The 18,817-nt window shown below is 31.2% G+C and overlaps 2 protein-coding genes and 1 long non-coding RNA gene across 5 annotated transcripts; 1 reads left to right on the plus strand and 2 right to left on the minus strand.

Annotated features, from left to right (window-relative positions):
- Positions 1-429: 429 nt before the first annotated feature.
- On the plus strand, positions 430-1,087 carry LOC143175162 (uncharacterized). Its single transcript, XR_012999866.1, has 3 exons — positions 430-604; positions 672-783; positions 1,037-1,087. It is a non-coding gene; the product is annotated as an uncharacterized LOC143175162 (long non-coding RNA).
- A 10,590-nt stretch (positions 1,088-11,677) lies between these two features.
- CAHbeta (carbonic anhydrase beta) lies at positions 11,678-15,577 on the minus strand. Its single transcript, XM_031974959.1, has 5 exons — positions 15,346-15,577; positions 14,528-14,612; positions 13,535-13,722; positions 12,599-12,790; positions 11,678-12,440 (listed from the first exon to the last, which is right to left on the minus strand). The coding sequence occupies exons 1-5, from the start codon at positions 15,436-15,438 to the stop codon at positions 12,231-12,233; spliced, it is 768 nt and encodes a 255-aa protein (XP_031830819.1). The 5' UTR covers positions 15,439-15,577; the 3' UTR covers positions 11,678-12,230.
- Positions 15,578-15,727: 150 nt separating this feature from the next.
- RagA-B (Ras-related GTP binding A/B) lies at positions 15,728-18,365 on the minus strand. Of its 3 annotated transcripts, none has more exons than XM_031974956.2 (7): positions 18,170-18,365; positions 17,796-17,897; positions 17,589-17,688; positions 17,124-17,508; positions 16,812-17,027; positions 16,614-16,729; positions 15,728-16,542 (listed from the first exon to the last, which is right to left on the minus strand). In XM_031974956.2, the coding sequence occupies exons 2-7, from the start codon at positions 17,805-17,807 to the stop codon at positions 16,451-16,453; spliced, it is 921 nt and encodes a 306-aa protein (XP_031830816.1). In that variant the 5' UTR covers positions 17,808-17,897; positions 18,170-18,365; the 3' UTR covers positions 15,728-16,450. The 3 variants fall into 3 exon arrangements, with proteins under 3 accessions (XP_031830816.1, XP_031830818.1, XP_031830817.1); XM_031974958.2 differs by having other exon boundaries at positions 18,238-18,326; XM_031974957.2 differs by lacking the exon at positions 18,170-18,365 and adding an exon at positions 18,129-18,164.
- Positions 18,366-18,817: the final 452 nt, after the last annotated feature.

The raw sequence follows: 18,817 nt of genomic DNA on the forward strand, positions 1-18,817 counted from the left end.
TGTTCTAACGAGAATTTTTAAAAAGGTAGAAACCTTTGTCCATGGAAAGTTAAAATATACGTGTTGAATACCGAAGAAGAAGGAAACTGTGTACTGATCTCGCGCTATTTAAATGATTAAATCATACGTTTACGGTTTCCGATCCTAAATACGGAAGCTTGATGTCGCTAATGTGGTGACATCTGTCCACAAAGGGTGAACAGTTTAGCTGGCACCGGTTTTGATATTAGGACATTGCCGTGATAAAATACTCGCGCTTGAATCATTAACCTGTTGACTCGGTAACTTTTCAAACCTCGATGCTCGCATGAGCATAAATAAAGGCGGGCAAAAACGATTTGACTCATTTTGCGCCGCAAGAAACGCCAATAAATCGTGGCTCGAAGTAGCAGACACATTTCGATACCATTCAGTTCGAGAATCCGCAGATAAACGAATAAAAATGTGGAGAAGTTGTGTTGAAAGATACGGTCCAGTAGAAATGACGAGATAATTCAGTTTAAACGTTCGATGAATCTATTTATTCAGTTTGAAACACGTGCTTTTTAACGTTAACTTTAAGGTCGCGGATAATGTATTACCAGTATTACAAATATCAGCTGAGGTAATGGCTCTGTGTCACAAGTAGGTTAATACTTTTTCATTCTAATAAAAAGCTATTATACTTTCAGTAATACTCATTTATAAAAATGCAAATGCCCTGGTAACTACATTGTTACATATCTGGCACTCGAATATTGTCAAATGCTTATAATAAGCAATATAATGGCTACTGTGATTATGGTAATTATCGTTAAAAACTATTACTGAACAGTTCAAGCAAGATTATCCTGTCAACTGTTCTCTTATACTCATCATCCACTAATAACTTATCATTTCCTGATTCACTTACTTAACAATTTTTGCTATTTAATTCAATTGCAACATAAAGATACATTTTGCATAAATTAAAGAACTATTTTATTTCGATGTTCCATGTGTTGATACATTATACATTTAATACCAAATTTTTAATTTTATAATTTTTCTGAGTCAGGTTAAATGGCGAACGAAAGGCGGCTGTCGAGTGCAAAGGGTTAAAAACTCAAAATAACAGATTAAATACTTTTACAAAATGAAAAACATGAGTTTTTGAACCTTAAAAAATCAAAGAAGGCGTTTATTTATCAATAACGAAGAGTAGGTACGTCTATTCGACGACGATGGACATTGTTAAAATAATATTAAATAAACATAGTTCATACATAACAGTATACATGCTTACATTGATGATTAAACATATAAATATGTAATCGTAGGCTAATAGGGAAAAAGAATTATATGAGAGAACAATTGTGTGTATTAAAACAGTAAAGTCAAAACATAACGCATAAAATAAAGTAGAATGACTAAATAAATGACATAAAATAACTAAGTAAATAAATAAAATTAATAAAATACGTAGGATAGACCAAGGCGAATCGGACCAGTTCCGATTCACCATTGAGAAACTAATAATTAAAACTTAGAATCAACATGTTTTTCCATAAATTTGTTATTAATATACATTCAGCTTCAATATCAGTAAAAACAAATGTTTAAAAACTAAAGAATCCGACCTAACCAAGACCTACACAGAATGAAATAAGTAAAATCGTTGCTCTCAATTAGCATTATACGTGGCTATCGATAAGAAAATCGATAGTACAATCGAAAGGTGCAAATACAACAAGAAAACATAACTTTTTGAAGCTTCGAGTACCTGTAACGAGATCAAAAGATAACGGTACAAGAGGAAAGAAGTACACTTCGTCTAGGAATACGTTAAATTCTTGCTTTTTCTACTGCTCGCTTCCTTCGTCGAACCACCACTAACGTATAGCCGCTAGATTTAGGTCGAGGAAGTCACGAGTGGTGCGAGTTTGACACAATTTCCTCTATCCGTCCGTCGAATGTCAAGGTGTAGGTCCCGCCATTGGGGCTCGTAGGCCGTGTGCGTGCCTATTCGACACCTTCAAATGCCCGAAATTCTGAGCACGACCGTTAGGCTAACGTTTAACTGTATAATCATGGCGCAACCTGTACGAAAAACCTCTCTCTTTCCCTTGCCCTCTCGCGTCACCCTTTCTCTGCCGTTCCGTGAATTCACGCGCGCGGGATTGCCCGAGCGGCGGGCTTGATTGTGGCCATCGTTCTCCTTACCACTAGCTACCTTATACGATTGATATGTGAATGACTCACTTGCCAAATCGATTAACTCCAGTTTTTTTAACTTTTTAAGCTTTTTGATTTTAGATTTTCTGCGTTGGCCTTTAACATTTCAGATTAAAAATAAATTTCCTTGTTATCAGGTGTGATACCATGGAACAACAAAAATTCTATTGCCTATGCGAAACTTGCAGTAATAATAAAAATTACTTCGGAGTTATATTATTTTATACATTCTTTTATATATATTCTTTAGATTAAAGCTGCACCAGTGATAATCAAGTAAAATACGTTCTATAATGAATATTTAGTTTTCTATTTAAAGGGAAATTTTGAAAATCATTGTATAGCTATCGCGTCACTTTTCTCCACTTTTTATTTTATGAAGTTAATTGATTTGTCAAGAGAACCATTCATGTAATTCCTATAAAAATTGTGACAATAGATTATTTTCAGTTTCTTCAGATATTCATTACAGTATTTAAGCAAAACTATTTATTTTCAAGAACATTTCGAATACTTTTGAGATATCAATAATTGCAAAACTGAAAAATTGGTACCAATTATTTTGATTGTTACAGTAGTTCTAGTGTTAACCTGTTAGTTGTTCATGACGAGTACATGCGTCATAAGGGAATGGAAAATTTTTGGATTTTTACAAGTATTCTACTTGAATACTTGTTACAGGTAAAAATCAATTGCTATATGTTAACAATACATACGAATAATTAAAATTATTGAATTTTGCAACAGCTGCATATACTGTGTATCATGACGAGTGTATTCATCATATGTAAAAAATAATTAGTATTTATTATCAATAAATTTGGGTAATAAAGATATACATTGAATTAATCAAGAAAACAATTATTTTGTTACAAATTCATGCAAATTAAGGGCACTTGTAACTATGTGTCTGATGAGTAGTACACATGTTTTTTACGACATAATTTAGATACACTCGAAATAGGGCAACGCAGCTAACAGATTAACAGTAAAACTACCAAGCATCAAAGGCGGCAGAGTTTTAAGGTTTTATCAAAATTACGAGAATGTGTTAACTAAGTTTTTGCATAGCCTTCATTGTAATATATACATGAATAAATATATTTATGTGAAAATTGTTCATGAAAATACCTTTGGTAATTGTATACAACGAGAAACGAGTAAATAGGTCATATTGACCTATCTGGCACTCCTACTGATAACGGTAAGATTATAATAGTAAATTGCGTTAACGGTATTCAATATTAACTAATATCAATTTAACCCATTCACTGTCGAGGAAATTAAGAATGTATTGCCCTGAGTACCAAAAATTCATTTCGAAGGAACCAAAATGATTTCTTTGCTTATTATAAATAATTAATCATTATGTATTATTATTTCTTTCCTCAAATTATCGTGCATGATAAGTAGCAGTTAATTCAAAGATATCTCGTAACAAGCAGCGAATGACTTAATATGTAAATATTTAACCGTTGCAATAATAAACATTACAAATTCCATGAAATCCCTTCAAAGCACATCTAATTTCTACAAATGAACACATCTACAGTACAGAACCGAAGCTGGAACTTACAAAAAAATATTGAGTACATTACAACAAATACTTTTCCCTTTAAAGTTCCTTCAATCTCACTCGATAGGTTTTGCACTGACAATTAACTGAGTATCTAAAGTCACCGTGATCCATATACGGGATTGCGAACGCACTAATCTGTAAATGGATGGCCCAATAATGCAATACGAATCTCATTTTTAACCGAACAAAACCTCTATCGCTGGAAATTAATTTCCATTTAACTACAGGCATCAAACATCACCTTACAAAACTTCGAATTTATGCTCGAAAGGCTACCGAACGCAGTCAATATATTTTCTTATTGTTAGACAGCGGCCGCAGGTTAATTTATAAAAACAGATATGAAATACAAACCTTATATTCCCCGTTAATGGCTGGCCAGATAAAAAAGAATGTAACGTTCGAGTCATGCTTTATTAAAACACGTATATCATCGTGTTTCGCTAGCAGTCAGTCGTGGTTCTTCTAAAGCCATAAAGTCCGCGGTCTATATAAATGTATACCATTACTGTAACATTGTGTTATAGTTAGGCCACGAGTTTTATGCACTTACAGCACACGCGATTGTGTAAAACACGGTACAATAAAACGTAATTTGATTTGTACCACGTGGATACGCGCGCGCCGACTTACGCAACGCGGAGCTACGCGTTAGATTTTTAAAAAATGCGTTGATTTTATCATTGCAAAAAAGAATAACGAGGACAAAGGAATAAATACGGAATGAAACTTTTCATCCCTGTTTCGAATGGTTCTGGCGATAATGATTAGAAGTGAGGATAATTATTTAACCACTTAACTGCGTTTGACAAGTACACACGTCATCTTAAAGCTTGGAACGATACTAATTCTTTCAACGATGAATTCTTTATTTTTTCAGATAAACATATTATTCTTCTTCGTTTTATACGATACGACTACTTTGTCATTAATAATTTATTAGAAAAAGAGAAAAATTCTAGACCTATTCTACGCCTATGTTTCCTTCTAAGTACAATCATTAATTATAGAAGAATAATATTTACTTTGAATTCGAATGAACTCAGTGATATTTATATTTGTTAAATCACGTTGAAAATCTTCACCACGACTCTGACACGTTGTTATAAGACAAGAGGTTAAAATATACCCTGAATGCATTCGTCCTGCATTTAACATGTGCACACTTCATTTTTCCATTCTTTTGCGCGCAAAACGAGAGATTTTTCAAACTAAATTCCACAGTTAACACATTGCATACTGGTAACGAGAAATCTCGTTTTTGTATAAAGACACTTAGCTGTATAATTTTGCTAATTATCACAACACTTAAAAAAATATTAAATTTTATTGGTACTGATTATCTACTTAAAATATATATTACATAACAATATGATATATGAGTTGTTCTATGTATAGCAATGTAAGTTGATTTCACTGAAAATCTCCATCCGCACAATTCGGTTTTCTGAAAATTAGCTGGTACCTAACATGTTAACAGGCTAAATATTTTAAATGGAACGGTTTTGACAGATTTACCGTCGATGCACGGGAGATAGTAACGATGTCACGATTTCGCACGATCTCCTTTTTTTTCTTTCGTTTTAGACTGGCCGAAGAAAAAGAGTGCGTGGCCAGTGGTGTGTGTCGAAGCATAACACGCTACAGCCCTCGGTGGCATTACTACTTCGTCACGCTCGGTTATTTTTCCGAAACCTTATTCCTATACCAGCGTTGTTTCGTAGCGAGGAAGGCCCGTCGACCGTAGAAAAATTAACGACGGCTTATCCGCGTAATTAATTAACGTACCGAATAAATTCATACAACGAATGTTATCCAACCCCGCCTAGAAAAATGCTCGGAGCGAATGCACGGGCAAATCGAGAAGTAGCAAAACAACTGGCGGAACGTTTTCCTGTAAAACAACCGCCAGTCCCACGAAAATAGAATTAACACGTTCACTTCTCTAACCTTTTTTTCCGTGGCTTGCAGTGCCGTTCAAAAGTTTAGGAACATTCGTTGCGTGCAGAAGAGTAGATGTTTTCGATAAAGGAATTGTGAATGACTGTGAGAATTTGAAAATACTAAATGGAGTGAGTCAGGGAGAGATGGGTCGCTTTTATAACCCTCTATAGACCGAATCCTCTTTCAGGACTATAGAAAAATGTGTGTAGTATGAAATTGAGAAATATCAATCTGTAAATACAAATTAACAATGTATTCAATAGTTTTAATAATTGTATTTAACATTAGGTTTACGGAACGCGTTAATTCGGCACGTATTAAATTTTACAAACATTATTTAGTAAATGCTTATGTCAATTTTGATCGATGCAATAACTCAAACGTATAGTTTAATTGTCTAACCTTCAAACCTCTAATTTTCGAAATCTAAATGAATGGATATGAAGTTTTTTAAGACCAATAAAATAAACTGTACAATAAATGTCCGTAAACTTAGCATTAAACGAATATATCTTAAAAATTTGAAATTACAATAACGTAAAAAAGTTTGAGTTGATTAACTATTTAATCTTATGCGCCACTTTGCTATGCAAAATAAGATAACGCAACAAGATGCTAATATTCACATGGACCTACAGAGGGTTAATATTTTCTAAATATTAATCAATCATATTTTTGCGAAAGTAATATAGTTGATTGTTGATTTAATATAAAAACAATGCACAACATAACTTTTGGGTAATGAGAAAAAGATTATATATTTTCATTAGATTTCAAGAAGAACAAGAAACTGTAGATGCATTTTTTCGTTTGGTAACGACAGTTATTTAACCGGGTAGGTTTAGTGTTAAAATGTCAATATCTATTAGGTCGTGTAATATGAAATGTCGGATTTCGTAGAAAAAAGGAAACCTTATTTGATGTTCTAAAACATGTTTATTCAATCAAAATATGCTCTATTCGATTCGATACACTTCCGCCAGCGTGTTTTTAATGAATATATTCCTTTCTTGAAAAATTCTAAATGTTTAGAATTAATAAATTTTAAAGACATCGTTATAAACTACTGTTTCATTTTACAAAGAGACATCATCGAAACAAAATTTTACAAACCAACACTGCACTGTTGTTTCATTCACAGTATCCTCACCAAATGCTTTGTTTATACTTTTAGCGGTTTCCGCAGCATTATTTCCAAGTTTGAATTCATGTAGGGAAATAACACGAATGTTGACAGTATCTATGTTCTCAAGAAACTATGCAAGATATAGTTATTATGCACAATTCGGAAAAACCTTTTTGTAAATAGTTATTTTGATCGTCGACAATGAAACAATTAAGAGGTTATATGAAAAACAAAGGAATAACAATAACAGAAGTATGAACATTTACGAGTAAGAAAAATCCGACATTTCATATTACACAACATAATAATATTCGCATCTTAGAAGTACACAAAATTCTCGATCCACTTATTTCAATGGATCCTGCAGATTAACACGTTGAACGTCATGGGAGTCACCGGTGATCGAATTACTATAATTCACTCAATTAACACTAACCGTACCGCCACTTTTTCTACCATAATCAGTCAAATAACTAGCCACAAAATAAAAGTAAATAAAGTAGATGATACATTTCTTTAGTGGAAATAGAAACAAAGGAAAACGAAAAATTGAAAAACAGATTAATCGGACAGTATAGGAATTGATATAAACTTAAATGAACGAAAGAAAATGTAGAATATTAAATTCGGTCATTTGTTCGATTCCCAGTACAGTTAGTGTGAAACGATGATTATTTGAAAACGTTTCTATATTATAAATAATGCTACCTAACGCGGTAACATTCAGCTAGATGAAAGTGCAATAATAATAATTATACAATTCAATCAAATGATTTAATATTATACTCTTACCCTTATGTATATTTTGCTATAAATAATGGTACCCAATACGATGACATTCAGCTCGCTGAACGTGCAATAATAATGCGATTCGATCAAATGATTTAAAACATTGCTGACAGGTCACGACTGAACTCGTCCTTGCTCTTGCATTAGCCATTTCAATTTTTGAAACACAGGGCAATATGGAATACGGTAAAAGCAAAATAATCAAAATTATATAAAAGATACTTCTAAAGTCTCATTTCAATTTATCATGTATAAATAGACTATATTGAAGTCTATTTAGATTGTTTTAATTCCATATTTAATTACGGAATAATAACCGGTGACATGGGATAGCTTCTGCGTAAAATTAACGGTCAACAATGTGTTAATATTATATTTTTTCACTGATGTATATTTTGTATATTTGTGTATATTTTGTTCTATAAAATCACGCGGCATTTAACGGCAATCACGAAAGCATCCTTTCCTCGATTTTCCTAAATATTCAGGAGCTCGGTTGTCGGACAATATTTCAGCCAAACTTGTTTCACCGTTCGCGGAACAATGGCTAGACCGACGCGGAAGCGACGCGTTGAAGAATTGCGGTGAACAAGGGGGTTGAAAGAGCGCTCCTCTTTTCGACTTCCTGGTTCAGCCGAGGTGCACCCCCCGTCGCTTCAGCAGAATGCACGACCCCAGCCCCTCGCCGCAAAACTGCGCAAATTGTCTGTCAATACTGTGCAGTAAACAACATTGTCCAGGTGACCAGGTAAACGGGCCCGAGGACTACCGTGCACCCGAATTTCGCAACCGAATCCAATTTAAAGGTGGAAACGCTCGGTGCAATTTCGTCTTTGGAATTCAATGCGTGCTCGAAGAAGCTGAGGCAACACCGAACAGTGAAGGTAACTTTGTACTATTTCCATTATTTTTTTTTATGTGCACTTCTAACGTTGAATTACGCTCTTAAGAAGTTTATCATCTAGATTCTGAATTTTTTATTTTTATCTGATCAAACTGTTCGTGTTCCAATGCACTATGATGCTAGATACTATTTTATCTTGCTGCTATTATCATAAATGGAAAGAGGTGGTGAGGAAACGTTATACACTGGCATAAATTGAAATTTATTTGCTATCCTAGAAGGGTAGACCGAGGATCATTTTCTGTTTGAGATTACAAAGGTTATAATATTTGGATATTAGTAATAAGAAAAGAGAAAGAATTTTGAAATCTTTATTTTAAAGAGGAATCGAAAAGTAAGAAATATAATTTGTGATATTACAAATGTACACTGAATTCTTGTTTCGATACAATTCGTCTACCATATTTATTTTTATTAATTGTGATACTCGCAAAAGAAAAATGTAATTGTTGAATTACTTTGTTAAATATTAATAAAAACAATTACAAGAGGAAAATCGGTATCGAATCAAAATATTTAGTCACGTAAGTAACTAAACAATAGTGTAAATTAGGAGCTATACTACTAAATCGTTAATAATGAATTTCAATGCCATTTGCCTTTTGTTACAAAAGAATCAGTAACATTACACGAGAAGTTTAACCCCCTGTCCTATGATTTCTTTCTGTACTATGATCGATCTAACTACTTCGTTATTAATAATTTATTGAAAATAAGACAAAATTCCAGTTCTAATCTATGTCAACGTGTGCTCTAAGATATAATCATTGATAACAGAGGAATAATATGTAACTTGCATTCAAACGAACTGAATAATTCTATTTGAAATCTTCACCACGTGCCTGACACGATATTGTAGGGCAAGGGGTTAAAATTCTCGTGGCAGTCAATATGTTAATTTTGAGTGAAAAGTGTGCCAGTGTGAACAATAAAATAACTTTTACGAGACAATAGTAGTCATGCAACGTCAATGTGTTGAAGATTCAGTTTCTGCTATCAACAGTAAAAAATCTCAAGGGATGCACGATACTGTCATTTAATCCCTTGCAGTGAATTCTTTGATCTTGCACTTACCAAGTAGTAACAACCATGCCAGCGTTCATCACAGTTCTTAGACCGGCTTAACCGGCCCAACTCTACGATTCGCCTAGACAGAAGCGAATCCTCTTCACTTTTACCGCGAAACACATTGAAAAGCGCGAGCTGCTTCAACCGTTTTCTGTGTGTACCTACGGACCCCGTGGACGCGAGTATGCGTGAGCTCATAACGCTGCAACGACAGGTGCGCTTCTAGATAGTAGAAAACGCACACTACGCAAACATTGAATTATGGATCTGCGAGGAGAAATTGTGAATTAACATCGAAATTCTCGGTATTTGCAAACAAATCACCGTTGTCGGCTCCCAATTATATATCTTACGGATCTGTTCCTTTAGAAAACTGGGAAATTAATTAATATTGAACTGTTTATATTATTCAATACTTCACAGGCATTGTTCTTTGTTTGAAGCATTAAAATAGTCCCCCTTTTTCGAAAGGAATAGGTAGTTCTATTTCTCGATTTCTAGATACAACATTTTATACTGTTACGTACAAACATTTTATTTTTGAAAGTATTATTCGGATGTATGGAATCAGTATATTATTTCTGTAAAACGTTGTTCTGTAACATGCTTGAAAACAATATAAAATTGTTAAAAAAATTAAATTGAAATAAAATTATAGTACCTGATAGTTATAAAAATTTTGCGTACCTAGAATACGTGTTTCTTCATAATATTTTATTTAATACCAGTGCATGAATATTAATTTATACACTGTTTAGTTATTTTATGCATATTTATTAATATTTACGTTTATTCCTGTACTGATTTATTTATTTATTTATGTTTTGAATTCATTTATTATGCATACAGTATTTGTCTATATTATGTATGTAGAAATATTCATAAAAGCCCAAGTTACATTGAAAATTTGTGATATATTTAATAATGTTAACTTTCTTTTATTCGATATAAAATGTAAAATATAACATATTATATATTTTGAAAAAAGGAGTTACATTTTCGTAAAACTACAAATAGTTTTTACGAAACACTGTCACAGTTAAAACAAATTCTTAAATAAATTAATTAAAAGAATAACTTAAGGAACGATGTCCTTGTTTCGAAAGGAACTTATTGTTAAAATGATGCAATCTACATAAGTAATATATTACTAGGGGTGGATGATAAAAAAATACTTGCAGCAGGTGCAAATACTTGTCGTATGTTGCGTCAATAGGTTGGCTCAAACGTCCGATACCGTACTTATCATCCTAATTCTACACCTTGGTTCGTTGTTTTGCTTTCTCTTTCGGGAGTGGCATGCTCTAGTTAGCCTGGCCACGAAACCGTCCATCCGTCAGTATGGTACGTCCTCCGCTTCTTATTTCTTTACTACTATTTTTAAAGAACAGGTTTATTGCTACAGTTAAAAATACTAAAACATTGAATGAATACAAATATTTCTGTTAAAGGGTGGGCAACTTTCTTGAAATTCGAAAAATTCTGTTAGAATTCTATAGCTACTTGCAATTGAATACTTTTTTTTTATTATTGTATTGCTACATCTGTTTAAAATTAGATCTAAAAATTTAGTGCTACTTTCTATGAAAAATTAATTTCGCCAGAAAAATAAAAAATGGAAAATTAATTTAATTGATAAATAGAGAGAGAATATTTTCTCTGTTCAATATTGTTCACTAAGGAAGAAATAACAATTATAAAAAAACAATTATATAAACTTGAAAGTATATAAATTATATAATAAAAAAGTATTAAAAAATATTAATTTATCATTATTAATTAAATTTAAAAACAAAATTCATCTGACATATGTAACCACTAGAACGAAAAACAAAAATGTAGTATATAATAATTAAATTCAATAGTAAGAAAAATATTTAAGTAAATACTTCAATTTAATAAAAAATGATTTAATGAAAAATAAAAAATGATAAAAGTAAAAATCAATAAAAGTGATATGACCTTTGAACTGCATATAATTCGAAATTTTATATTTAGGTAATAGTAGACGGGAAATTAAGGAAAATATTGAATAAAACACAATGGCGTTTTCAAAAACAGCAAATATGTGTATATTACTTTTTATGCATGTATAAGGAATTATATAAACTGTGAAAAATATATATCTGAATAAACTTTGTACTTAACATATAACAATACATATAATATGTTAGCATTTATATAATTCCAAAAATAATATTTTATTTAGTACCTTATCTTATAAGAATAAACTAGTTTCTTTTCCTTCACATGAACACTCCAGGTAAGTATTTGTACATAAGTAACAATATGCAATGCAATATTTTTTTATACACTGCATAGTGTTAAAAATAAATATGCACCAAGTATTCTCATTATAAATACATCTCACGGTACCACAGTGGTCTATTTTGTGCAAACAAGTTTGTAATATCAATCTTAATAAAAAAGACTGAGAGAAAGAGAATTCATTACTTTCACATTCAGGTACTTTACATGGCTCTCAACCTAACGAGCATCTAACCCGTGATTATTACATGTGTGAACACTGTTATAGGTTTCGACAAATTCAAGTTCTTCTGTCTTAACCCACAATGTTATGAGATTATTTCAATTAATGGAAATATGTTACTAAAATATAAAATATTTCACGAATAATATTTTTTAATTTCAGCAAGCAATGGTGTCTCAGTCAGTTCATTTATCTCGATAAATCTTTTGTTCCCTCTACTGAAATAATAAATATCCCCAGTATAGATGTCGAACCATAGAGCGTGGATATGCAGATCATGTCTTTCCAGTCGTTTCTTTAAAAATCCATAAGAAGCTACGTTTTGCAATTGTTGAAGGGTATTTACCTGAAATACAAAAATAAATTTCAGTTTTTACAATAAGTTCAAATAAATACACGTGTATCTTCATACTTTTTTAAATAAAAAATTTATTTTAATCATTCTGAAAAAATATTTAGTAAAAAATTATATTTTCATTAATTCTTATTTATTTCGTGACTAACTTGAGATAATTTATCTTCTATAGAGAATTTATTTTCGGGATCGATGTAAGCCACGAATTTTCGCAACGGTGTCTCAGCTTGAAAAAGTATGGGTTCGTGAAAACCAGTGATTTCAAGCTGTTGAAATTTTGCTAAACTACTACTAGCATGTGCACACAACCATGCTCTTAGTGGTGATATCCTCCTATTTACCTACGAAATAACATACAATTTTTTAAATTCAAACAGCTAACATTATTATGCACATAACATTAATATAATTAATTACCAGAAACAAAACATAAAAATATTTCCCTAAATATTTTATTATCTTACTCATTCGGGTATTATTTAACATTTTTTAAAAGTAACATTTCCAAATATAATTAGTTCATCTGAAGTAAAAAATTGTTGTACAGCAAACTTTTAACCGCAAATACCCTAATATGAAGTACAATTTATGAAAAAAATTCTCATAGCTTAAACAACTAAAGAATATTCAAAACTTCCGTTCCTAATAATCATTATGTATAATCATATTTTTCGCGAAATAATAATTCGAAACATATATTTACAACCTATCAAATTTTTAAGTCAGTCAGGAACAAGTTAGTTATTTTTTAAGTTAGTCAGGTACACAGTGGAAAAATATGACAAGGTAATCACATGGAGGGGGCATATCTAAAATCAGATATTTATAGATGTAGATATCTACATATCTACATTTTGCTTTAAAAAAGCAAAACATCCCAATATCCAAATATTCTCCTTCAAAAGAATACTGTAAAAATCAAATATTATAATCTTAGTGAATAGAATAGCATATGGATTTATTGAACTATTGATGCACTATTGATCTCCAGGGACAATTTTCTTCCATTTTTGTGTAGCATAAAATTAATTAAAAAAGTGTTCTAGTTCAATACATGACACGTTAACGTCGTCTCTAGGCCTCACCTTAGACGCAAATTCCTCGTCCCGTAAAGCATACAATAAATTCATGGCTTTGCAATCGCTATGTCCGCAAACTATGACATGCCTTATATTGTTTACCACGCAGCCGAGTTCTAGAGCCGCAGGCTCGCACATTGTCAGCTCATCCACAAAATGTTGAGAATGAGGCACAACGTTACCAGCATTTCTAACTGAAAAAAGAAGACCAAATTGTATATTGTTTATTTTAAAAAGTTGCTTAAAGAAGTTTTAACTATCTTAATTGTATTCTACACGGTGTCTCGTTTAAGTCTTACGAATCGTTTTCTCGAAAACTAATGGACAACGAGGAAATTCTTCTTTCATCTAATTCATCGACATCTTATCGATTTTAATTCGAAAATCTGGTACTACCATTTAAATTTGACAATAATGCGAAATATTATTAAAGATGTATTATTATATCAATAGAAATGCGACATATAAGAAAATGATACATATCTATAAATAAATATATATCTTTTATCGCTAATTGAAATTAATTGCGTTAATTGCATAATTGTTATTACTCAACTATGACACTACGATTAGACGCTAATTTATACGACAAAAAATTATGCTGAATTGCAAGTTTTGTATTATACATTGCATCATGTTGTAAATAAATAAGTAAAAAGATCTTTATTTTATTCAATTTTGCAGGATATAAAATGATAAATTTGATTAATTCCCATAATTAAATCATCATTAATTTATTTGAATTTTGTTGATTTTCGAAAAATCAAGAAATAAAACTTTCTGCGAGACATTTTATACATTGCAAAATATGCAATTGCGTTACTGAAAAAATTCATTACTGGGTTAGGAAATTTTGTTACAATGTTCAGAAAAGTTATTTTTAGAAAGCATTCGCAATATCGGCGCTTATTAAGACAACAGTAAAATGCGTATTGCAGTAGAAAAATGGTAAAGAAGTCTCCACGTTTGAAAAAATGATATCTCAGTGAAGTGTCGTACCGACAAACATGTCCCCAACGTTCGTTTCCGTAAATCTAGTTGGGATCATCCGGGAGTCCATGCAGGTAAAGAATACTGCTTTTGGCTGTGATAAGAGTAACGTTAGAAATCAATTACGGCAGTAATTATTAATATTGCACGAGTCACATTATCGACATAAATATTTTATTCTTGTTGTACTTCAGTTTTGTATTATACAAATTTAGATTTTAATTAAAATGACAATTTATTAAATAATGTGAATTACATATATACAACTTACATATAAATTATTAAAATGTATAAACAATAAAACAATGTACAATCTACACAGGCTGGTTTCGAATTCACAATATCACGTGAATATAACTAATTTTGCATACACACGGTAAAATGTTTTATTCATTACTTAAAAATACTTTAAAAATTCGTAAAATTACTCATAAACATAATATTTACTAAGTCAATCTTGGTGTATCATCGCTGATTTCTGTAGTTTATTGATAAACAGTAATCGTTCATTAGTGAAATTTAATTTGAAATACACGTGTAAGTATGTTTTGCTCCTCTTATCAATAATTCTGTAGTTCAAGGACATAACGTAAGTTCATAGTCAAAAGAGACGTGCGTTTTTTGTTCAAACTGTTACAAATATTATAAAAGAAGTACTTGTTCTTAACACGTTTTTACATGATACAAATTATGTTTGTTTATTAGATTTTTCGAAATTAATAATTCGATATTTCTGTTAACAAATATTATTAAACACTAAAAGTACATAGAACTTTATATGTCCATGCATGACCAAGAAAAATTTATAGAAAACAATTTTGACACACCTCAGGATGATCTCGAACTTGTTGAAATTGTTTCACCATTCCTTCTCTATGACAATTTCTATATTTCATAATTCCCTTGATTATTCTGTCCATAGTTACGTTTAGAAACACTTCAACTAGACTTTGTCAACATGATCTGATGTGACAACACACGTATCCGCCATTACTAAGTGAATGGCGGAAAATTCAAATAGCCTTGAAAGGTAGTAAACCTATAGTTGATTCAAATTTGTTAATATATTATTCACTGAGTAATAACGTACTCCTTTGTATTCCCTATTTGAATTTATTTCTTCATAAATGAATGCATTTTTACATTTTTTTATTTGTACATTTAAAAAATACAGCTTAAGTATACATGTTTAAGCACAGATTTTTATTACAATACCTTTATCTGTTTAAATATCATAGTAAATATAACTGTAAATAAACTTATATGAAATGAACATTTGTTCTTTTATAATAACAAATTTTATAGCATTGAAATATACAATCATTTACATAATCCAGAAAGACAATCACCATGGATTAATCTTCATTCTAATTGAGTGTGACCCTTACAGTTAGTATATTATCATACTAAGTGAATATAACGTAGGAAAATATACATCTTTGAAACAGGCCAGAATAATTGCTGTACAAAAATGAGACATAACATGGAACCAGGAAAATTGCTCACCCAGGGAACCATGAATGATCTAAGAGCCAAGATAGAGAGCATCTTTCCACGACAGAAGAGTATAAAATATTCATATGGTAAGGTATAAATCGTGTAAAATTGTGTATTCTTGAATGACTTATATTTTACGTTTATCGCTACTGTATATAATTCTCGATATCTTCATTAAACATCCGCACGGATTCCATATCGACACAAGTATGTGTATCGTTAAAAGTATATCATTAAAATTGTTTACTATTACTTATGTTTATGTTGAAATTAATAAATCATTAGTAAACTTATTAATATATTTTGACAAATAAATAAGAAAGACTTGTACAACAGTACTCTCATCTTGGTGACTGCAATTTAAAGTGACTCTTAGATTCAACAATGATTAACGAATTGGACCCGGGTGACAACGCGCCTGGGTCGAATTGATTTCTATCTACTCAAAGCTGAGCTTTGGCTAGCACGCTCTAGCTTCTCAAAATGTTTCCGAGCATTTCGAATATTAATTAACGTTGCTGCAGATGCTAAAATAACAGAAATAAGCATCTTAATTATTTGTTAAAATAATTAAAATATTAAAACTATGAACACTTACGAATAGCGGGGTCCGACATAATAACCATGACGTACGTGTTTGACGTAAATACATCAATAAATGCCGCGAAATTCGTATTCCTAACTTCCATACTTTGAAATTGTGCTGCCAATTTGCTGAAAATAATATTTTGTACATATATAAACAGATTAATGTGCTTATAATATGCATTCAGTTTAACAATCTCAGTAAATTTACCTGCAGCTTAACTTAAATTGTTTTATTATATTAGAGACCTTCTCAAATCTATGAACATCTCTATGATGTTGCCTTTGACAATAACTTATTACCAAAAACGTTGCTCTTTCAAACAGGAGAACTTCATCGGCATCAATGATATTTGTAAATTGTTTTAAACTTTGTTCAAGTTCTTTTACATTGGGAATCAACATGTACACAATTGAAGACCATGCCCTGAATGGAATTATTTATATAAGGTTTTAAAACCCAAATAATTAAAACTAATGCATAAGTATAATGATACTATAATTAGGCATATTATAAGCATACCTATACAGCGTTTCATCCCATATACTAGTTCTGAAGCAAGTACATTCGAGAGGTAAACTAAGTCTTTTTAAGTCCTCTTCTCTCTCTCTAAATATCAAATCACGCTGGTCTTCTTGAAGTAGATCCATCTTATGTACTAAACAGAATATTTTCGCTTCTGGGCTATTTTGCAGTATTGCCTCTAAACAACTTTGGTAATAGTGCATGTCCTTATCCAATTCTCTCGACTCAACGTCGAAAACATAAATTAAAACTTCTACATTCCTAAATATATTATCACGCTGTGATGCAAAATAATTTTCCATAAATGCTTCTTGACCACCACAATCCCAAAGATTTAACACTAAATTACCAAGGAATCGAACATGACTATGTTCTACATCGACTGCAAGAAACATGAATGAAAATATATTTAACTGGAATAGGAAATGAGTAATTGAAACAAAAAATGCTATTCTCTCTCACTTGTTGCTCCAAGGCGGCGAGTATCTCGAGCAATATAATTTGCAAAAATAATACTACGCATACTGGTCTTCCCAGAGCCACTTTTACCCATTAAGAGAACCTAATAAAAATCAATGAAACACTTGTTAGACAAACATAATGTGTTCATTAAGAAAGAAAACATAGCACACAATACAATATAATAAGTAAAGAAAACAATAGATATACCTTTTTCTTCATTTTGAATTATAGTATTAAAACCTAAACTTATTTAAGATCTACTGATGTAATCGTTGCTTTATTACAATTGTTTAATCAGTTTTGACTTGTCTGAAACAAATCATTAAATAGTGTAAAACAGTGATACAGTTAAACTCCCATTTTTTTTATTTCATACGTTCATATAAATTGTTTCATGAATCACGAACATAGATATAACTTTATAACAAATATCTGAAGCACAACAATCTCTTTGTTTATTAATTACAGTATGAAACGCTATTGAAAAGTTGTTATTTCTATAAAAAAAAAACAGATCGATTTAAGCGTGGGTGCGATTACTTTGACAGTTCACAGATTTACGATATTAAAATTACAATTACCCTCTACTTTTTACTATACAATTGCTGTCTGCTAATAACTAACTTCAAGCGTATTGTTACTCCAGTACCATTAAAAGATAAGATAAGGAAAAGGAATGTTGGACATCCTCGCGCAGAGGGTTCATTTCCCCACGCAATGGGAGTTGGTGTGCATTCCACCTATTAAAGGTGATCGAAAGAGGGTGGAGAAGGAGGAGGAGGAAGAAAAATAATATTTGAGTTAAGATTGACGTTAGTTTTCCCATCTATGTGTACTGTATGAATAAAGGTACGAAAAATTTGTTTCTGATGTGGCATCCCTTATTATGCTCAACTAGTTGTTTACTAGGCGTGTAACTATGTTTTAATACTCTTTAATACATACAAAAACTTTAATACATGTAAATAAAGTTTTAAGGAATTAATAAACGAAAGTTTATTTTTTTACTATATGAATAAGTAATCTTTTGTTACATACAAGCAAACGTGTGTCAACTTACCTTATAATGCCAACTTCAAGGCATTCAATTTCTTACCTACCTTATATTTGTTCTGCATTAATATTTTCAATTTTCTTTAAGCATATAACTTTTTTGTTTTACTTTATTAAATATCAAAAGTTAAAGACAAAAGGTATAATAATTATTTGTTTTTTAATTAATTTATTAA

The sequence above is a fragment of the Nomia melanderi genome, chromosome 12, assembly GCF_051020985.1.
Source record: "Nomia melanderi isolate GNS246 chromosome 12, iyNomMela1, whole genome shotgun sequence".
NCBI lineage: Eukaryota > Metazoa > Arthropoda > Insecta > Hymenoptera > Halictidae > Nomia > Nomia melanderi.

Coding starts and splice junctions, on each gene's coding strand:
- RagA-B (XM_031974956.2), bottom strand. Junction 16,730..16,811: donor CAATTTAAGTTAAGCTGCAG/GTAAATTTACTG, acceptor TATTATTTTCAG/CAAATTGGCAGCACAATTTC. Junction 16,543..16,613: donor TATGTCGGACCCCGCTATTC/GTAAGTGTTCAT, acceptor CTGTTATTTTAG/CATCTGCAGCAACGTTAATT.
- CAHbeta (XM_031974959.1), bottom strand. CDS start 15,438: ATGGACAGAATAATCAAGGGAATTATGAAATATAGAAATTGTCATAGA. Junction 14,613..15,345: donor AAGTTCGAGATCATCCTGAG/GTGTGTCAAAAT, acceptor CTCTTATCACAG/CCAAAAGCAGTATTCTTTAC. Junction 12,791..13,534: donor ACGAGGAATTTGCGTCTAAG/GTGAGGCCTAGA, acceptor GTTATTTCGTAG/GTAAATAGGAGGATATCACC.